Source organism: Acanthopagrus latus, chromosome 17 (genome assembly GCF_904848185.1).
Source record: "Acanthopagrus latus isolate v.2019 chromosome 17, fAcaLat1.1, whole genome shotgun sequence".
NCBI classification, from domain to species: domain Eukaryota; kingdom Metazoa; phylum Chordata; class Actinopteri; order Spariformes; family Sparidae; genus Acanthopagrus; species Acanthopagrus latus.
Window position 1 is genome coordinate 17,730,726 of NC_051055.1, and position 22,505 is coordinate 17,753,230.

Genomic DNA, 22,505 nt, shown 5'->3' on the forward strand with positions numbered 1-22,505 from the left:
TCAATATTCGGCAGACAGTATCTGACTGATTTGTGGTGCTGAGATAGTTTCCATGATATGATGCCAACTTTAGAGGCACTCAGTCAAAGATTAAATAAGCAGACTTCAGTGAGCGGCTTCATTCTGAGGAAAAAATGGCTTGTATTTGTTACGAAAACATCATCAAATCTTTAAAGAACATCAAACACATCCATATTTATTGATCTCAAACATTCATCATCAGAGGAAATGACAAAGCAGACACATCAGTATAAATCAGTGTTTATTTAGTGTCTTAATAATTTAAGGGTGTGAGTGAGTTTGATGCTCCGCTGGCAGGCAGCCGTGAACTCACAGTATCTACTGTAGTGATCTAAAGCCCACCTTGCTCTTCATCTTTGGAAACAAAGATAAGCTACAGAATATATCGATCCAGGTCTGCCTCCCCCGCCCTGTCCGAACCATCGGCTGGGAGGCGTCGGTCTAAGGCACATGTAGCTTAATAAGTAGGGGCAACATTCCCGTGTGGCCTCATGGACAGAAATTAGCAGCTCACATCAGCAGCCTCTACAAGCTCGACGCGCTATCATTTAAAACTAAAAACCGACAAGGTGGGAGGTCACAGAGAAGCTGTGCTCTGAAGCTAGTTATACTCTCATTATCCGCTCTGGGTACCAGTTCCATAGGCGATGACAGATTAATCCTTTAAGTCCCTCTGTTGAAGTCGCCCGCGATGAGATGAGGCTGAAACAGTTAAGTGTGTCTGTTCTGGTCGTTTTGCTGCTTCAGCCTACCGAGCTGTAGATCCGCCCTGTTTCTCTTTGTAGACCCGCAGAATGGCTTCACACACAAACTGGAACTGACACTGAAACACACAACATATAACGTGTTGTTTTTGTAGTTGAGGAGATGTGGAAGTTTCAGGAAAAATCGATTGACTCAAACCTCAAGCAGATACATTAATTTGACAAAACTGCAAACAAGTGGATTTAATGTTAAACCATGATACCAATCACAAAATCCTACGACCAAGTCATTGGGCTATTCTGTGTGGCACTCAGTCATCTGCTGGCTCCTTAAATTGCAATCAGCAATCTGAAGCCCTCAACAGAATTTATCTTTTAGAAACTATGACTGTCTTTAGAGGCAAACAATGAAATGCTTGTTGAGATTTTCCAGTCCCAACCAAAGTGATGGGCTGACCAATCGACCGACACTGCCTTCCATAGAGCCACGCTGTTAGCATCTCTAAAAATAAAACTGAATATTTCTGGCAACACCATCTGCTGAGGAAGACTGTGTGAAACAATCGAAAGCTCCAGAACAGCCACTGAGCGGGCCTTGTGGTGACATCGATTTTGCTCTCACAGACAGGGCTGGGAAGCTGGAAAGTATTGTGAGACGAACTACCACACTACAGGATTTCACAAGATTTGTTGCCAGCCTTCTCCCTCAATACACACGATGGTTTGTCCTCTGACTGTGCATGTTTTCCATTACTGTCAGAGACACAAACACGTGAGGGAAACCTGAGGAAGCGTTCCATCAGCACAAAAACATCAGAGCGAGAAGCCTCAGGGAATGGATCTCCTTTCAAAATAAGGGCGATAGTGGTGGCAGTAGTAGCCTGGAAGCAGGCTTATGATTGGAGGGTTGCCATATTCCCAGCACTACCTCAAACCAAAGCAATGAGTAACACTTTCCTCGCCTGATACCACTGAGGTGCCACAGAGCACAGCTTCCAACTCCTGCCTGCCTGCTCCACCTCGTCAGCCATCAGCAGCAGCCACATTTCTATTAATGAGGGTTGAAGTTGAGGAGCACACCGATGTCAAAAACTGTCGTTGACCTTTATAAAAAGTCATTTTGAGACTCTCTAAGTTCTTAATAAGCTATTTTTAGAGAATTCAACTTATTTTTTTACCCTCCAGAAGCCGATCACTTTCTTTAACCTTTATTAAAAAACATTTCAAACTAATTGCAGGATGTCTAATGAAAAATAAAATCCCAAATGTTTTTTTCTTAAATAATAAATGCATGATTTGACCGGCCTGAAGATTTATCTAAGTCAGAATCCGCCAAGTGACAGGCATCAAGATAATAACTATTCAGAAGTAGACAATCATCCAGCTGATGCTCTTGTTTGCTTGTAGGTTATATAGAGGCAGTGTCACAACAGTTTCACAACCACTTAAAGGCTCTTTAGTACATTCAACTTGATGTAGACAGACAAACAACTATTCTGGACAAATCGATCGATTATCATGATGTGATAAAACAAAATAAGGGATTAAATAGGGGAGAGAGGTACCACTGTGGTCAAATAAATAAATTCTAATGATACTATAATCCTAAGTGTGTTTCTGTGTACCGTGGTCTGAACCATCATGGCTCGCTGATCTCTCAGTGTTCTGACGATGTCCAGCGGGAACACCGGCTGACCGGCATCCAACAGAGTGAGCGCCGTTTCCATCGTGATCAGAACTCCTGTCCGTCCAATCCCAGCGCTGAAAGAGTCATTCAAAGCGCACACTGAGTGTACAGTAGAGCTACGTGCTGGCAGTGTTTAATTAGAGAGACAGACAGTGTGTGTTTGTGTGTGTGTGTTTGTGTGTGGGTGTGTGTGGGTGTGCGTTACCTGCAGTGTACCATTAGTGGCTCTTCACCTCTCCTCCGCTCCCTGACCGAGCTGATGAACAGCAGAAAGTCTGAGGGGTCATCAGGAACGCCGTGGTCTGGCCACGCGACGTACTGCAGGTGTGTGACAGCACGTTCCTCACCCCGCTGACACACACGCACACATGAAACAGCAGGTAATCAGAGAGTATTAAGGTACCACATAACCTACATTTCAAACAATAAACATGTAACCTTTTGAAAATAAATCCCCCACATCAGACTGCTGCTCTGACAGTATTCAGTATGTTACAAAACTAAAACCCACAAAGGGGTTTAGTGAAAAAACGGAGCTGGTGAGGAGCGCAAACCTGCACGTGACCAGTGGGTGACACTGATCTCAGGCAGTGAAGAGGGACACAGGTGGAGAGAGGAGAGAGGAAAAGACCAGAGCTGGACAGAAAAAGTGAAGGCGGGGAGGAAATAGCTGAGTTTAGAGTTTATAGCGGTCATGTGACCTGTGACTCCATGCAGGGATTAACTCACTCCGCCAGAGGAGCAGATGGGCCCACACAGCAGTATCTGTGACTGCATGTGTGTGTGCATTCAGACTTCATGCCTCCTTGAGCATTATCTGTTTATTTACCTGTTCACCGTGGAAGTGAATGTGAAAAACAACTAATTCAATCTCATTATCAACCACATAAACTTCTCAGGACAAGACCCACATGTCCTACACAGTGGGAAATTAAGTAATACACACTCATGCACGTGCCCTCCCCACGTGCACATACAGTCCAAACCACCCACACAGAAGTAGGTGTATGTATGTTGGCTGTAGATTTGCCAGGAGTGGCTGCAGCCTGCAGTGAGCTCTGTTATGTGACATATGGCACAAACATGGAACATAACACTACCAAACATACAAACAGAAAAGGCCTCCGTGTTACGTGACCGTGGTCATGCTTTATTCTGGTCTCATGTGGATATAGGAGCAGGTGTGAACTCTGTTACAAGGGCTGCAATTAATGATTATTTTCACAACTGAATATCTTGCCTGCTTCTACCTCGAAAAAATGTTCGTCAGGTTGCAGTAGGACAACCGTTTCAAGGTATACAGGGACATGAAAATACACATTCCTCATACTGTAGACATTTGATTAACTTTTAGAGCTCAGCCAATACAGGATTTATAACGCAGATGCCAACAATGGGGAGTAAAAAAATGTATATTTCAAATATTAGCCAATATATAAACATTTTTTGCAATGATTCTTTATAATGTGTTTAAAAAATGTGTCTCAATATTTGTTTTAAATCATATTATCTGGAAAATAAAAAAGTTTTCCTAACAGTGTGTACTGGACAACATACTATTTACGCTAATACAGATTTATCTGTCTGTGCCCACTGTTGGGCCCTAAAGGTACTGCAGATGGACAGCGAGAGGTTCAGAAATAAAGACACAATAAATCATTTAATTCTAAGTTTGAAGTCCCCCTGAAATATTTATATTTAAATATTCATATTTGACAGGGGAACAGACTTCAACATAACCAGTGACAGGAAGTTGTAACTACATGCGCTTGCATGTGTTGAAAGATACACAAGCCTTGGGTCCATGTTCACTTTGTTCTGTTTTCATTCCTTTAAGGGTCAATGCATTATCGATAATAATGATAATGGTGTAATACTGTATACCGTGAAAAATCTCATAACATTGACTTGCTTTGTTGGACCAAAAGTCAAAAACCCCAAAATACTGAATTAACTACAATGTTAAGACAAGGAAAATCATCACATTTTCACATTTGAGAAGCTTAGAAAAGTTTAACTTTTGGACTTCAAAGGTCATGTGTGTATGATTTAGGGGGATTTGATGTGCAGAAATTGAATATAATATTTGAAATTATGTTTACTGACTTTTTTTTATTACCTCAGTTTTATCTACAGAGTGGGTCCTCTTCTGCCATGTTGCCCAGAGGGGACATACCAAAGTCTGTGTGTTTTGCGCAGCCCTAAATGGCACTAAATCCTACACAATGGACCTTTAAACAATTATTATCAAAATAGTAGCTCATTCATTTTCTGTAGCTTTATAGTTTCTGTACCTGTGTGTGTGTCAGGGTGAACTGTCGCGTCACATACGCCAGGTTACACTCCTCCGAGTGACACTTCACCCGCATGTGTCCGTAATCCTTCACTTCTGGCGGATGCGGCCAGTACTGGTGGCACTTGGTCTGCAGGCGTATGACATCAACAAACAAATTACATTACATCTGATGTGAGTCATGAGTCAGGATACAATTTACAACTGCTGCTACATCTGCTGCGCCTGCCTCTCATGAAATCAGACTTGTGATTCGTCCCACCCGCCGGACTGAGGAACAAAAGCAATTCATCAGGAGCAGGATGTGAACTGATTGTCGATGTGTGTGCGATCCTCAGGAAGAGAGAAAACTCGGGGCACTTGTCGAATAATCAATCAATTAATGTTAAGCATCTGGTTACCAAGCAACAGGCAAGCTGAGACATCTTCACTCGAAACGACCTTGATGCGTCGCTGCCTCTGTCTCGGAGTGAATGTGTCTTCACCCTCAGATGATTTATCTAATTTCCACCTTGCTCACAATTTACATTTAGCTTTCCGCCACAGCGTGAAACCCTGTTATTACTCTCAACTGTGCTGATTGATTGTTTCTGTGTGCAAACATCCGCACTGGAGCTTGTAACTACAGTAATCGTGTATCAAATAAAACGGCATGTAATAATGTGCAAGAAGTAATTAGTGTGTTCACTCATCGCTGACACCAAGCTGTGTGATTTCACGCTCAAGATTCCCTTTCTGCTTACTCGCGTTTGCACTGTAAAAGTATGAATGCGTAGAAGTATGTATACCCGTCCTCTCTCTGTCAGAGTTGTTAGCATGATGATGGTGTGTATCTGTTGCTCCCAAACAGTCTGCCAAAAGTGAGTGCAGGTCTGTGGCAATGGACCCTGAGCCGCAACATAACGTAAACAAACACTGGACACTGGGGGCGCCACCTAAGACACAGACGAAGATGCAAACACACACACACACACACATAGAGGATGAGTTTACATTTAATGTCAGACAAGGACACGACACACAGTTCACACATCAGAGATGCGCACCGTGATGTGGCTGGCGTTGATGTAGTCCTCCTGGCCCTGGAGCACCACCCTGGTAGAATCATCTGAAAGAAGAGCAAGAGGGTCATAACAGAGCTGTCGACGCACCGCAGGCCAAAACAATTAAATTTCATGAGGTGCCACAGCTCCAGATGAAGGTTAGAAAGGCAGCACAGGTCTGAAAGTGGAGGGGTTGAGTGCACCAGGTAGAGAAGGGACAAACAGCAGCAGGGGACAGACACACAGTCACAATAACTTACAAGGTAAAACATCCTTATATCGATTCTTGTCCGTGTTCTCAGGGAGCCGAGCACAGCTAAGAAACAGACCCGGCTTCCTCCTGTATAAATTCTAGAAATTACAAGCACACGTGTAAACAAACACAAACAAAAGCTACAAATTCCAAGCCAGTAGTGGCATCTTCGTTTTGGATTGTCAGGAGTGAAGATTAGGGCCAACATCTGCCCCAAAATCAGCACTTAAAAGGCTTGTTATGATCCCCAAAATAACTACCTAATCCTGCTAAAAATAAAGACATATTCTGCTCCAGCATATAAAAACCTGTTGACTTCATTTAAATACCTCAAAATGAAAGCTAAGTGTGCCAGACTGTATTCCTCTCTCCAGCTGTCTCACTGACTCCTCCAGTGTCGTGACCCGCCCCGACTGGCCAGGTGAATGCGGCTTGTCTCCCTGCGATTGGCCGGTGAGTGTGAGGGCGGAAGGCAGCTGCAGCAGGGGTGCCACACGGCCAGTACCTGGAATACAAGGACAGTTCAAGGCTGTGATAAATATTCATAGAAACAGACAAGACAATGTGCCCACTTAGATCACACGCTGGTTCAGCGGTTTTGTCTCTCCATCTCACACACACACACACACACACACACACACCTTTACGTCTGATAAGCAAGGCCAGCTCTCTGGAGTGTGACTCTCTGCTCGCTCGTATGAACATGACGACCTGGTCATGCGTGTGTTCGGAAATGTCTCGACCGTTGATGAGCACCACCAGGTCTCCCTCCAGGAGTTTGGGCTCACATCGACCTGCCTACAAACAACACAGGGCCAATTAAATCTTACATCTACACATTTAGTGTTTTTTTTTTTAAAGTTACCATCAGCCTTTCTTAGAGTCCTTCTTAGTCTTGATCAGAAAAGATGATCAGAATCAGGTTTTTCATATGGGAAATATAACTGCCCGACTACAACAAAAAACCGATGCATTCCCAACTAAATGGTCCCTAGTTATTTCATATCTTTTCAATAGTAAAACATTTAGTGACTTTTTTACTCCTCATTTAAAGCAACTTTTCAATATGCAAATTTTTTCTTTAAAATAACAGCCTCAGGATCATTTTAAAGTCAGTTTCTTGTAACAGGGTGAATGGGGCCAAAAAAAGTATGGTGTGAACTAGAGGTTGGAGAATGCTAGTTCACATCCTGTGTGTGTAATGTGAGTTGAAAAAGAATTTCCCCTTGCTGGATTACAAATTGTATATTAAAAGAAAATGATGTCTCTGTCGCTATAACTTGTTTCTGCACTATGTAACTTCAGTGAGAGGGTAGTATCACAGGATTACATACATGTTTATTTCAATATACACGTTTTCAACACATTACATTGTTGACGTAATGAGTTTTGTTTGTAGTTCGCACCTACATTATGTCTGACACTGTGACAGACCCAGGATTTGCATTTACGACAGTGGTGTCACACTCGTAAACTGTGGGGGGCGCCAAATCTCACAAAATGCCAATTTTTACATAATGTTAATTTAAATATGAACACCTTGTGTCTAACTTGTATTAATTTATCTATTAACTTTTTTTTCTACTCTTTTATAATGTACCTTTTCTTTGTTTTTCTTGCATTCAATAACATTATATTTTCAGGGTTGTTTATAAAGAACTAAATATGGACTTTACTTAAAATGATCAAATATTTGAATAATTCTTTTGAATTATACCTTAATACATTTAATTAATTAACTAACTGTCTCAATGGTAAGAAATGTCCACAGTGTCCACAAGCCAAAGTTGACGTCTTAAAATTGTTTTCATTGTCTGACCAACACTCACCAACCCAAAGATTTTTCATATTCCTCTCACGTTGGCGTTTTTGCTTGACTTACACATTAAAAGCTTTTCAGAATAGTAACTAAGTAATTTTTGTGTCAATTGACAAATGAATTAATTAACTAAATGTGACAGCTCTGTGTCAGTCCAGTCCATCTTGATAAATATTAATCCACCAGTCGATACTGTTCATCATAAAGGTTCTTACCGGAGAGTCAGGTTTGACGTGGGAGATGGCCAGAGGCATCTTTTGATCCACCCCACCCTAGAGAGAGTTGGGCAATTAAATGGAGCAAGACAGCGATGACAACATAAAGGGTGTAAACAAATGAAACTTGTCATGTGTGTTGAGTGTAAGAGAGCGACCCACTTTAACATTGAAGCCAAACTTGCCCTCATGATCGGGGGCGATACATATCAGCATCAAGTCACCATCACCAAGAGCACCCTGCGTAGATACAAGTACTAAGAATCAATTCATATGCATGCACATGGATGAAAATCCAGTAATACACTTATTTAGAGTTGATGATTAGATAACAGACCTTGTTGTAGTGTTGTAAGCTTTGGTCACCATCCTCCTCTCCGATACTGTCATCCGTTTGCATCAGAGCCTCATCTGTCACATGGTTATAAGTGCCAGAAAGGCTGAAAAGATGAAACAAAGAGATTTTTCACCCTCATTTACAGATTTAAAAAATGACTCTCAGGAAAAATGATTATGACTTCGCTCATATTCTCAGCATCTCTTTTCTTTTGTTAACATAAATATTTTAATAATACACATTAGGGCTGAACAATTTTGGTAAAATACTTAATTGTGAGGCCTATCTGGGTGTCAACACAGTATGACTATGATGTGTTTGTAACAATAACTACAAAGTGGAAAAAACATTATGTAACTATTTGACCTTCAAATGATCCCACTCTGTGCCCCGATCACTTGTATTTTCATTTTGTAACTTGGAGGGACATGATGGATCCCCCAGGAAAAGTGTGTATTACTTTATGGCACTATGTCATACAATACAAACTATACTACTATATTGTTACAGAAAACAGGGATAGGCATTAACAAATGTTGGAGTGCTAACTCGCACAAACTACCAATTTCTATTTAATGTTGCTTTACATCCATCCAGATTTCAAATCGATACAGAGAGGTGCTTCTTTTTTGGAGTAAACCATCTTTGGCATACATATGTGCACCACAGTCGCCTCAGGAGAAAAATGGACAGAGGTTGTCAGTGTTTTCAAACTGCTTCTTCTTCTCTCAGAGTCCAAACATGTGAGTGAAACGTTTGCTAAATCAGAACTTATTCTGACAAGGTGTTTCAAATTGAGGACGTTATTACGCTGCTTTTATCAACCATGTGCATAAAAATACAATGATGGAAACGCAGACACTAATTAGAACCTCAATAGAAACCATTTACTGTTGTATCTGATACTAACTGATGCGGTGAATCCCCTTCACTGTCCATCCTGCTGCTGCTCATGGATGCCCTGTATGTGTAGAAAACATCCTCTCCCTCCGACATGTCTTTCAGTTCATTGGTCAGTTCAACTGAGGACGGGCGAGGTTTACGGATGCCGTGGCGAACTCGAGGGCTTCGCCTGCCAGAGAGACAAGCTTTCATCAAACGATAGGACAGCAAGAGGATGCTGAGATGTTAGACAAAACCTGTATGTCATACCAATTTGGGGTGGTTGGGGGCGATCTCGAGGGCAGACTCTTGGTCTCGAGGTGCTCTGATGAAATCGACCTTTGCAGGACCGGGTTCCACACCATCCCTCCCACCACACGCTGGCACACTGGACCACTGAACATCAGGAAAGAAAAAAGGAAACTTTAGTTCAGTGACAATTAGAGAAGGTACACACAAATATACAAGCGCAAGCTCACCTCTCAGTTTTACTGTTGCCGAGGCCCAGGTGCTGTGTTATGAGCTTTTTGTAGGACTGAACTGTGCTGTTGTTGTATTTGGGACTCCGGACAGTCCGGTTGGAGCTGAAGAAGGAGTGATGATCCACACAAGACCTCCACAGGTTCTTACAAGTCTTGGGGCAGGGCAGAAGCAGAGAAACCTCACAATCCTGAGTCTCCCCCTGCAACATGAACAAGTTAGGCTTTTGTTTAGTTTTGAAAAGTAACTCTAATATTCAAGGTCACATCTCTGTTATGTAACTGATTCTGCTCAGGTTGCTTGTCAGGTATAAAACAACGCCTCCCCTTGTATTTTTCATGAATGATTTATGATTGTTCACACATTGGAACACAAAAAGAAAATCTACCAAAGTGTGGTTATGAATAATTTAATCCATTCACCTGTATGTAGTCCTGTATGTAGTGCAGTGTTGTAAGTGTTTAACTACAATAATTACATCACAGCTCAATAAAGAAGCAATCAAACAATTGTGCTGACTCCCAACTTTCATTGGATTTACCAGCCAAGTGTGCAGAGCAATTAAAAGCAGCAACTTGCTCAGAGCAGATCAATCAAATCGAGAACGAATAGACCATGGAGGAACTCGCTTACATGTTTACGTTTCAGGTGTATGAGAAAGCGTTTCCTCTTGAAGGAAATCTTGATGATGTTGCCCCTACATGTGAAAAAATGCAGTTTGTTGAGGCTTTAGAGAATTACAGAAACATGCCAAGTAATTAGTGGCTCCATCACTCACCAGGGGAAGAAACTGGAGCAAATCATATTGCAGAAAACTGCAACACCACTGGAGGCCAAACCCACCATCAGAGGGGCGTTGTTGGTGTCCTGAGAGAAATAAAGATGAGGGAGTGACAGTAAGTCTTTGAAATAATGGAAGGAAATTGAAGGAACCGTTCACCTTAAAATCAGAAGTACCTATTTTTTACCTTACTTTTTTACCAGTAGTGCTTATTTATATCTAGATTATTTTTGGTGCGAGTTACAGATTTTTGAAGCCTTCTCTCCAAAATGATTGAACTAGATGCCTTGTGTTGCTCAAAGCCCCAAAAAAGGAATACATTTGATCAACACAGCAGAACTCCTTCCAGTAATCATGACTTGGTAACTCAAAATAATACACAGACTCCAGGGTTTGTTGTGTTCAGTTTCATGTAGGAACTTTTTTCTTGGAAGCCACTAACAATGGTTAGTTTTTCACTAACTTTTCTGAAGGTATAACAGGCCAGCGTCCATCAGCGCTTAAATAGCTGTGCAGAGTCAATTGACGCAGGAGTAAAGCCAAAAGCCAGATGTTTTTTTGACCAGTGTAATAGGGGTATTAGTTAGCTAACCTCTTTCCCATGTGTCCTCATACATGGTGACAGAGTTTGCGGGTGTAGTGTGGTAGAAAGAAAAAAATGTAACTGTTCACAACAAGGTCTGTGGATTATCTTGAGTAACCAGGTCATGATTTCTGGAAGAAGACATTGTTGTTGAGTTTATCAAATGTATGTTTTTGTGAGATGGCAGACATATCTCCAGTCCATATCTCCAAAACTCGGCAACTCACACCAAAACAATCTAGATGGATAAACAGCACTACAGGTGGGAGGAAAAATATGCATTTTTGATTTTGGGGTGAATTATCCCTTTAAACAGAACACATGAGCGATTAATCAAAGGAATCACTCTACCATGGCAGCATGCAGCTCCACTCCGTACAGCTCAAGCGTCCGTGCTGTGTTGAGGAAACACAGCTCTGCCTCGCTCTGCTTCAGCCCCCTGGGAACCCACACACAAAGTCACACACAACAGCAGGAAGCCACCGCACAATAAACTGGTTGTTTTCCAGTGACGACTAGATGTAATGAACTGAGGTATTACTTGTGCTGTGGATGCAGATCCTCCACTTTAGACAAGAAGTCTTCATCCTGCTCAGGGATGAAGTGGCACTTGGAGATGTAACCAGGGAGTCGGGACGGATTGTGATCCCCCATCTCAGCTGCCGGTGATTGACACAGAAACATATAACCAGATCCACACACTGACAGCTGGGATACTGTAACAGAGCTGCTGCTTATTGACGGCATCGTCAACAAGAGCAATTACTCACAGAGTTCTTATTAAGTCATTAATCATTTGTTTCTCTTGGAAGAGACGGGACTTACACTGCACAGCATAAGAAGCCAACACTACAGCTGCACTCAGCGGGCACTGCAACCTGCAATCATGCTCCATGATTATACATCATAACAGCTAAACACAAACTGTGCACAAGGGAATAGGTGGCTGTGTTTGTGTGTTACTCACCGTCCTTCTCTAATGTCACTCCTGATCTGGAGGAAGTACAGGTGCCTGTAGGGAGGAAACAAGAGGAACTATAACAACTCACACCTGTATTTTCTGTTTCCTGTAGAAACCCCTTCAAACATTCTTGTGTTTTCAGCCACACAAGCTGAATGGCTCTGCCACCTTGAATCAGACTGATATGGCAACAACTATTCAATGTTTTGCAAATTTAGAGATCTACAGGCGGTCATGGTCCTCAGAGGATAAATTCTACAACATGTGATGATCCTCTGATTGTTCAGCTAGTGCCAGCAGCCTAACATTTGTGTTTTTTTAATAAAATGTCTCAACAAATTTTGGATGGACTGCCATAAAATCTCATACACAAATCTATGTCCCCCCAGGATTAATTATAACAACACTGGTTATGTTCTTTTCATATAATAGCCTCAAGGGCTGTTATTATTGCAATATCTATAAAAATCTGAAAAGATGCTGGCAAAGAAATTCATTTTTAACCTTGACTGCTGTGTGTTTTCTCTCTTTTTTTTCCACCTTCAAAATACAAGTCTAAGGAGGTTGAGAGAGAGTCTGTAATTATTGTAAAAAAAACAAAAAAAAAAACAACAACAATTACTATCATCTACTCAGCCTCAGCCTTCCTTTTACTACTGGTGAAAAGGGAACCATGAACTCATACACAAAAGACGCACCACGACGAATTGCTTCGCTGAATTATTCAGACAATATTATCATATGTGTAATATTAACACAATATTTATATTTCATTTTAATATCACAGTTACTTTGGTTTATGTCTGAAGACCTACAAAAGCAAATGACATTCTCATCATCCTCAGCTGTACACTGTATTTAAAGCTAATTAGCAACTGTTAGCATGGTTACACACTAATCTAAAATAAGCAACAGACTAAATATGAGGGCGGCTTTGGCTCAGGAGGTAGAGCAGGAGGTCCACTACTCAGAACATCATGGATGTGGAATTGTCTTTGGGCAAAATACTGAACACAAACTTGTTTCCAATGGCCGTTCCATCAGGTCTGAACTTGTGAATGGCTGAGCATAGCAATGCTGTGTGGTGCTGTCCACCTGCCAGTGTACTATGAGAAGACAGGAGACTAGAAAGCACTTTATAAAATGCAGTCAATATTACATCTGAACTGCTAAACATCAGCCAATACTGCTGTGCATGAGTGCAGCCTCACAGAGCAACTAGCATGGGTGTAACCTCTCAGACTTGTTTGACCTTCGTTTTGAACTGACACCACATCACAAAAACATGAATTTATTTATTTGGCCTTGGACAGAGCCAAGCATTGATGGTTAACTAAAACATGACAGAACAAGATAGACACTGAGTACTAAGCTTTTCATTTTTTTCAACAATCCCTGCAAGAAGGACCTTTCTGAGTCAAACAACCTCTCCACATAGCAAAAACACTCATGACAGAGCAGCACATGTACTAACCTTGTCTGTTCATGCTGCAGAGAGTTGGGATCAGAGATGAAGAATCGTACTCTGAAGTTCAGATAAAAGGGAGAAGCGAGACCTGCAGAGAAATGTCATCCTGTCAAATGTGACACGGTGTGCAGTGTACGAGTTCACCTCAGTCATCTACAGCACCTCTGCTCTCCTATATCTCCTTTCTATAAATGTACTGAAATACATTTTAAAACATGAAATTAAAACATTTATATGTTGAGAGAAGTAATTTCTGGTAAATACAGTAAATTCTCCAGAACCAGAACAAGTCAGATACCTTTAATCTGCTTCTTCAAGGGCTTCTCAGGCTCCAACCATCTCTGATAGAGAGAGACAGAGAGAGAGAGAGAGAGAGAGAAAGAGAGAGAGAGAGAGAGAGAGAGAGAGAGAGAGAGAGAAATTCATTAAGTATAATGGCTAGCTGGGGCTAAAAAAAGCATTTATGCGAGCATACCCTGTGGTTATCATCGTCTTTAACAGCGATCAGCGAGTGCAATATATTACAATCTCAGTCTGAATGTGCCGCAGATGAACAGTGAGCTCACAGGAGAGTGTGTGTTGGCTGTGATGGAGGCGATGGCTGTGCTGGACTCTCTGATCTGCAGACTGAAGAGCTGCCTCTCCTGCAGGCCCAGGTGGTCGCATACGAGGTCCAACAGAACCACACCTTCATCCTGCTTCTGAAACATGGAACCAACAGACGATTCCACTGATGCCAGCCAAAACTCTGAGTGACATTTCTAACGGCAGCTTATTTTTACCTTTAAATATACTGTGCCACATGCTGCAGCAGTGCTTCATGGATCAGGATACTTACTTTCAACTTCCACTTCACTTCCACTTTATTTAAATTGCATATCACCCACATAGTCTCTGCACACTCAGTCAGTGTTTCACACATTAGTGAAAACAGCAAAACACAACAATGCATGTAAAAGTATGGGCACATTCATAAGCACGCTTACACTCTAACAAAAGGGGAAAAGTGTTAATGAGATGAGATGGTTGGGGTGATTAATTTAAAAACAAAGATCATACAGTATATCCATAACAAGACTGTCAATAAGCAGACATTCAATGATTTGGGTTCATAATGAAAATAAAACAAATTGTTTCCAGCCTGATTTCTAAGCCTTGATTCTGAAATGTCAACAGAGCCTGCCTCTCATACGTGTAGTGAAAGGTTATTCCAGCAAAGTGGAGCTCTGTTATGATGTGATATGAGCAACACTGCGACCCCCCATCTCTGCCTGAATGCAATAAAGAACTGGATGGCACTCAATTTTCTACAATTGAACCCAGACAAAACCGAGGTCCTTCTCAGTGGCCCAAATAAGATTGTTTCAGCAGACAATCCCCTGCATCGAACCTCCGGTCAACATATGTCAAACCCTCCGTAAGAAACCTTAATATAATCTTTGACCAAACTTACTGAGCACAACCATATCCAAACAAGTGCCAGAGCCGGTATTAAAGAGTTGTCGTGACATCTTTTCAACGTTAACCATTGATGTCCTGGAGTTTTTACAATATAATTTATTTTCAACTTCAATCACCTTCATTAATTAGGCTAATGTTCCAAGGCTGGATGACCAAAAGGTGCGTAACAGAGCTGATAAATACATCACCTGGTAAAGGACATGCCTCATGCAGGTAACTGAGGTAAAGACCAGGGGTTCAAATCCACTCTGTAGCTTTGCTTTGCATGGACTAAAATTTGACCGTCATAAAAATTTTAATATTGAACCACAAGAAGTTTTTCAGATGTCTGTGACTGAAGTTGAAGAGACGAAAGATGTCAGTTGGACATCACAAGTAAATGTTGACTGAACGTCTTTTAAACGCCAGCAAAGACGTTGAATAGACATCGTTTTGGATATGTTTTTGCTCAGTGAGAAAAACTTTGATGAAAATATCACCAAACATATATAGAGCTGCCTTCTCCAACTAAGGAACCTTACTAAAATCCAACCCATACTTTCCATATCCTAGACATTTTTTCCCACCTCCATAACTGTAACAGACTTCTCTCCTGTCTCAATCAAGCAGCTCTCTCCCGCCTTCATTCAAAGCGGCCAGATTTCTCACTAGTAGCAATTGCAGGTCACATATTACTGCAATCCTTGCATCCTTCACTGGCTTAGAGCCACATGGTGGAATATAAGGAGATATAAGAGATATATAAGGAGAAATAAGGCTGTAAATATATGAATGTTTATCTTTTAAAATATCCAAGAGTGTCTCTGTGGTGGTTTTAACATTAAATATGCTTCTAAATCAGACAAAAACAATCGATAATGCGTTTATCAAGGTGAAAATCTGATTTCTAAAAGACCATCTGCAGCACACACTTTTACTATTCACTGTTTTATTATTCACACTGAGGGATAACCTGCAGCTCATCCTCATTTTATCCACACTCTCTATTACCAGCAGCACAATCACATCATATCATGAGGACCATGTTTACTGTCAACTGTGGCGAACTGTTTGTTCCTGCGGCAGGAAACTTTTTGATCTGTGTGTGGACCCAAAATCGGGGTAAGGATCAGTCTGAACTGTCGTCGAAGCAAAATGAAAATCTGTTAAAGAAATCCTTGTCTTCACAGGAGTGACACAGTGGCCGTAAAAACAGAGTTTAATAATGAAATCCTTCTGCACATCACAACCACAGGACTCTCCCTGCTCTCCCATCGTTCACATAAAGATGCTGCACAGCTGCTGTGCTACAAAGCAATACTGTGATTGCCTTCCTGCGTGTGCGCTGCCACGGCTGCATGTGACGAGATGATGTGCTTGTGATGTAAAAGGCTCCTCAGTGTGACAACCTCTATAAGCTGCAGGAGGTAACCTTCAAAGCAAGGTCAACGAGTAGATGTGGATCAATGAGAAAAGGAAAGAGTGCTCGGTCACTGTGTGGTGAACTGACACTACGATCATTAGCAGAGCCCAGAGACAGATAGGAGCAACATATGATCTCCAGGAAACAGTGTGTGTACATCAGTGTGTGTGTTGTGTGTGTTACACACGCTGACTCTGAAGGTCTCGATAGTGCCGTCCAGCAGCTGAACTAGGCAGAGCAGGTCCGGTTTTGGCATGTCTGTTACCACGGTAACTCTGCCTCCCTCTCAAGACAAACACCCTGCCCTTAGCTCGTCACTGAGTGGGGACCTGGAAACACACATACACACACACACACAGACAACCACAAAAACAGTGTCAGATGTTTCCAGCCTGTTGTCTTCCAATGAAAGCACCTCCCTCAGGATGACACTGTGTGGTGAGTAATATACTGTATGGGCTGCATCGGTCTGCAGTGAGTAATGCGCTGTGAATGTGAAGGAGTGACTGTTGTATGTGTGTGTGTTTGTGTAATTCCTTATTATTTGGCCTGGGTCTGAACATGTCCCTTCCCTCTCCCTGCTGCTCTCCCTCTCTGCGTCTCTCCGCCTTTCGCAGGCAGCTGAATGATAAGAATGTTAAACATTTTCAGAGTTGAACACGCCCATCGGCAGCACGACGACTGATCTGAGACCAACCAGGCGCTGGAAGCAAACCACACATGCACAACTAATGCATGGATGTAACCCCAAAACTTACCCTGACATCAATCTGTGTGTGTGAGGGGGTGCAAGGGTGTGAGAGCTACATGCATGTCGGCGTGTGTCCATACATGTGTCCTGTCTTGGTTTCCAGGTGAATGACTAATGGATCCAAGCCGGTTTCTGAAAGGACAGACAGTGTTGTTTGGGTTAATGTTTGAACACGGTGACACACTGTGAATATATTAAACCAGAGCTGGTCCCAGTCTGATGACCAGTTTTCCATGATAACTCTCTCACACGCAGGTGTCTAATGACTTTACAAACTAATGCTACATTTTTAAAAAAAAAAAAGCAGATTTGATCATGATGCACTATGACTTCACTGACTGTTTTGCATCTTGCTGCTATTTCTGATACTGTGACAGCGGCAGAGGAGGAACTGAGACTGAAGTTCTTGTACTTTCTGATGGTTTCAACAAAGATTTCTCTGTCACAGGCTGTTCAGCACAGGTTAAACGTGACCATTGTAGGATTTAAACACAGCTAGCATAGATGTTAAAGCTCAGCTCTACAGCCTCTGCTGTTACTTCACCAAACACACACACATACCAATGAATAAACAGGGCCTCTCTCAGTGTATTTGTGTCGATAATGAACCCTTCACTGACCCCGCTGTACTTTGAGCCCGAGAGCGAACAAGGAACCTGTTGCCAACCTGAGTTTTTCTACAGCTACACCCAAAAGGAGGAACACTCCACCGGCCAAACTTTCCACCAACCACAGGCTCTACGTGCTCGCAGCTACAACTTGGCCAAGTGGATGTGTTTTTCTGGGAAGAGGCGGTTTAAAAGACAGAGAAGGAGAAGTGTACCTCGTTCGTCCCGCGTCAGACACGGCTCATACTCCTCGGACAGTCCGCTGTGGAGACCTCGGGACGGGGCGCGTCACAGCAGCCAGGTATCGTTAGGTAAATATCCGGGACAAGTTTCTCATCCCTGCCTGCGCTGACTCCGCGCGGCCCCGCCCCTTCGCCGCGCGCGCTCACGCCGGGGTGCGCGCTGCCGGGTGCGCGCGCACGCAAAGCATATAGGAAAAGGCAATGAAGCTCATCGTTCATTAAAGGGGCACTATGTAGTTTTGAAGGAAACAGTCAAACTCAGAAACTGTTAACGGGGTGATGTTACAAACTAAAATAAACAAGAAAGGATTTACCATAACTGGATAAACAAGCTGTTCTCAGAGGAAGATAAGGTCCCCTGAGCACTGTTTGAAGCTAGAAAGGTGGCAGGGTCCACCAAATGTAAACAAATCAAAACAGTATGATACTGTGTTGTCTGCCACGTGCTGATGCTGACAGAGAGTGAGGAGAAACTGCAGATGAGCCGCAGGTTATTATTAACAAAACAATCAATAGTTAAAGTAGGGCGTTGTACTGCAGATTGTCTTTTAGAAATCAGTCAACCCAAACTGTTTAGTTATGTGTAGAATTCTCTTTTACTTAAACTCCTGATACTTAAGCACACTTAATATCAGACACTTTAAGACTTTTACCCAAGTACCATTGGTATGAGAGACTTTCAGCCATACCAGAGAATGTTGGAAAAATTATATATCTATATAAATCAATTATCTTACTCTTTACCCTTTATGTTTATAAATCTTCTCTTTATAAATGTCTTTATCTCATTTCTTACGTTACTAAATTCTCATATTATTTTATATAAAAACATTACATTATTATCACTCTTGCATTTATGTGTAAGGAACATGTCACTGCTGTAGCCCAAGCATTTGACCAATAATGATTATTGTCATCATGGATTTATCTGCTGATTGGTCCAGTCAGTAGTCCAAACCTTTTATCAGTAAATGCCAATTCAATTTATTAGAATAATTCAAATTTAAAAAGCATTACATTCTGATATTTGAGAAGAAATTTGCATGAAGCATCTCTCAAACAAGCTGCTGATCAACTAGATTGACTCTGTCATTTATTAATTAATTGTTCTGCTGTGTTTGTATATATTGTTAGGTAGTTTATAGTGACACATCCTATTATGTAAATTCTTCACTTGTTCAATAAAAAAAAGTACAATATTTCCCTAAAAAAATGCTCCAGAAAAGTAGAAATACCACAGATTTGTACTTAATGTAAGAACAGTCCATGAGCAAATGTACAAATACAACTGATGTTTTCATTTATCATTACCATTATTACATAACTATTAGAAGTTTACCACAGTAATATTAGTGCTATATTTTAAAAAGTTTGCTGTCGCCATCTACAGGACAGATTAAGTACTGCTGTCATATGTAACAAATGTACTAAACTGTATGTGGAATACACTACTTATTGCATTAAAACACTCCCAATAATTCCTGTAAGCACCAGCTTGTTTACTAATGTGTAACAACCTGATTGATTTATATTTTCTTCCCTAATAGATGGAACAGACATGCACCCAAAATAAGATTTGCTAACTATAATGCATTTTCAATGGTATTATTACATTTACGGTATCAAAAGTCCCCGGTGAGTGTCACATTACTTATATATTATGTTGCTAAAACATTATTGCTGATGAATGAATGTGTAACAACATTTTCTTTATGTAACTGGTCAAGGTGGAGCATATTTTGAATCACGTTTTTTATTGTGTGGTAGTTTCATCAGTAACTACAATGGCACTCAGTAGGGCGCATACCTTCGCCAAGGCCCAACAGTCCCCTTTTGTACTCACTCATAGATACCAGCCACCCATTAAGCTCTATCTTTTCAAACAAACACAACAACCCTTAGCCTACAAAAACCAAAGAAACCAGGCAGTGCTCTTGTGCTTTAACTTACTGTATCTCGTTTCTAAAGTATATTTTCACTGCTGAAGCAGGTTTGAAACCAAGCTGCTTTGACCCGACATTTCTGAGGTCAACAAAATATCTGTCAGCAGCAACTCCCAGATCTCTGACTGTAAGAAGGCCATGAATAAAACACGACAACAGCTCAGGGACATCACCGATTTAAGAGTTCACAATGGTTAAAAAGATGAAAATGAAGTCGGTAATAAAAGGTGCGATTTGAAATTAAGACCAGAAATTGTGTGGGTCTTTCAATTTTACAGATGTGCTGTTTGAATTTTGTTCGGCTCTCTTAGGCCTCTCTGGTAGGTGGAGTTGATCTGCTGTCTCTTGTGTGGGTTTCCACTATTGTAAGAATGCCGTTACACAGTTGAGCTGTGCGCGTTGTGTTCAGCGTCACCTGTTGCCTGCCTGGAGTGGCAAAACCAGTCCCGGCCAGTTCGAATGCCATCAGAGAGTGATGGAACAAGAGGTCTCAGACTGAGGGCGGTCAGTCAGTCTGGCAGAAACCAGTTCACCTTGGGATGCCGGGAAAGGGGAGTGGTTTTCTCTCTCTCCGAGGAACCTCCCTCTGTTGCTGTCCAAGGATCAGCTTTCTGCAACAGTAACCAAGACACCCTGTGCCTACTCTGCCCTCAACCCAGTGCACCCAAATTTAGAAACACAGACACGGTGATGAACTTGACGTTATTTCAGTATCTGCACTTCATGTCCCATTTCTCTCATTTACATTACCTTATTCTGACGGCATTCCTCTTTTATACTGTTCTTTCCAATTCAAGACAAAATTTCCCATGAAACCTGTGGACTTATTTTATTGTGTGACAAAGCCCATTTGCTTTTCTTATCTTTTTACGGATGGCACAGATTAATATGACCCTCTGTCCCACTCTCAGGAATGTGTTTATCATCATCTGTGCCAGTCTTAAGATAGTTCCCCCATTTCTACTTGAACATATTACATAATCACATGTTGATAATAAAATTGTGGTTACGCAATCCAGAGGGATTTGGATTTAAGGGTGTCTGCAGTGTCCGATGCTGTGAAATAAAACAAGCAGCCACTATGGAGGTATACCTGTCATGATAAAGGAGTTTGCTCATATATAATGAACATAAAACTGGGCCTCTGTGGCAGTGTGGACAGGTCCTGATGTTTCTCATGCGTGCAGCAGCCACATGAGACAGGAAGACAGATGTAGAGCTGCCATGTGCTGGAATGCTGTCATGAATTCACACATGCAGGCCTATAGTTTCCGTGACCCACATCTCTTCTCTTGAAAAGTAATGTCTGTGGTATGTAGCCTACATTAACTCCAACCGAGAGGGTGCACCATTCTCTCCTGTTCTACATACAGCAGCCTACATTCTGTCATCATGGTATATAGTCCTTTAACCACCAGTGAGTAAAACATGGAGTAAAGACAGAAAGAAAGAAAGAAAGAAAGAAAGAGAAACTAATCCATTTATTAGAAATTCAATTGGGACATTTCACAGCCGCGTGGCAGGCTCGTGAGGGGACAGGTGCTAAGCATGCTGCCTTCACGTGCCAACAGCTCATTGCCTCGGGATCTAAAGTAGCCTATACTATCTGTTGCACATTCTGGGAGTCTACTTTTCACTGTAGCCTACATTTTCCAACCCTTTTGCCCTATGGATTGTAGTTCATAGCTATGTGTCATACCTTATTATTATTCACAACTGAATATGTACTATGTTTAGCATTTATTAGGGTTGTTGAGATACATCAATGTTGACGATAATTGTGATATTTTGAAGTGAAATACTGATATCATATTAATGAAGCACAGCTGGTCATATTGTGTAAATAACCCTGTTTCCTTTAGTTCTCTCATTGTTGTGGTGGGTGACAACAGTACACTTTAACACTGGCTATTGCAATTCGCCATTAAAAAAAAAAGTTGATTTGTTTAACTAACTGGTCCAGCTACTACTACTACAGTGTGTGGCTACTAATGCCTCACAAAAAAATCATGTCAAAGGAGATGACTGACAAGAGCATTTGTGAATTGTTTTGGCTAAAATAATGGTGTTGTAGTTTTATTTGTTTTTTGTTTGTTCGTTTGTTTTTTGGCTTGGTAAATTTCATCTTCTTTGTCTTCTCCGATAAAATGTCTTGTATTCAGTTTGTTGGTGCGCTTAGACTGTTTGTGATGAAAAACAACCAAATAATCTAACAAATCTAATACTGTGACAGCCATAGCATAGGCTATTTGTTGCTTTAATAGACATTAATTTGGAGGGCTATCCCTTTCAAAGATGTAACATAATGGCTTATAAACGGTTTGTCAATATTTACTCATCTTATCAGTTATGAACCACTGACAAGAAAAAACTTTCAGGTGAAAGGGTTGTGAGCTTTTCACTTTAATGTGAGCCTACTCAAGTGTGCAGTTATAGTAAGTCATTAATATCTCTCAGGTTCCAAGAAATAAACCTGATTTCCATCCTCACAGCAATTAATCAAATCAGCAGTTGTTTATTATTGAGATGCTGTGAACAAATGGGGGATAAATTGGACTTCTAATTAATCAA

At 41.4% G+C, this 22,505-nt stretch overlaps 1 protein-coding gene across 3 annotated transcripts; it reads right to left on the bottom strand.

Moving 5' to 3' along the window:
- Positions 1 to 245: 245 nt before the first annotated feature.
- Positions 246 to 18,125, bottom strand: ptpn3 (protein tyrosine phosphatase non-receptor type 3). Of its 3 annotated transcripts, none has more exons than XM_037073490.1 (27): positions 17,965 to 18,125; positions 17,222 to 17,273; positions 16,578 to 16,719; positions 14,094 to 14,228; positions 13,826 to 13,868; positions 13,534 to 13,615; positions 12,066 to 12,110; positions 11,924 to 11,976; positions 11,640 to 11,757; positions 11,450 to 11,537; positions 10,513 to 10,601; positions 10,368 to 10,431; positions 9,734 to 9,936; positions 9,525 to 9,650; positions 9,283 to 9,444; positions 8,373 to 8,475; positions 8,198 to 8,275; positions 8,036 to 8,092; positions 6,643 to 6,799; positions 6,331 to 6,506; positions 6,009 to 6,099; positions 5,752 to 5,813; positions 5,494 to 5,640; positions 4,707 to 4,835; positions 2,618 to 2,763; positions 2,351 to 2,486; positions 246 to 844 (listed from the first exon to the last, which is right to left on the bottom strand). In XM_037073490.1, the coding sequence occupies exons 3-27, from the start codon at positions 16,644 to 16,646 to the stop codon at positions 770 to 772; spliced, it is 2,634 nt and encodes an 877-aa protein (XP_036929385.1). In that variant the 5' UTR covers positions 16,647 to 16,719; positions 17,222 to 17,273; positions 17,965 to 18,125; the 3' UTR covers positions 246 to 769. The 3 variants fall into 3 exon arrangements, with proteins under 3 accessions (XP_036929385.1, XP_036929386.1, XP_036929387.1); XM_037073491.1 differs by having other exon boundaries at positions 17,149 to 17,273; XM_037073492.1 differs by lacking the exon at positions 14,094 to 14,228 and having other exon boundaries at positions 17,965 to 18,124.
- Between the last annotated feature and the right edge of the window lie 4,380 nt (positions 18,126 to 22,505).

Coding starts and splice junctions, on each gene's coding strand:
- ptpn3 (XM_037073490.1), bottom strand. CDS start 16,646: ATGCCAAAACCGGACCTGCTCTGCCTAGTTCAGCTGCTGGACGGCACT. Junction 12,111..13,533: donor CTGCAGCATGAACAGACAAG/GTTAGTACATGT, acceptor TCCTCCCTACAG/GCACCTGTACTTCCTCCAGA. Junction 5,814..6,008: donor ATATAAGGATGTTTTACCTT/GTAAGTTATTGT, acceptor CTCTTCTTTCAG/ATGATTCTACCAGGGTGGTG.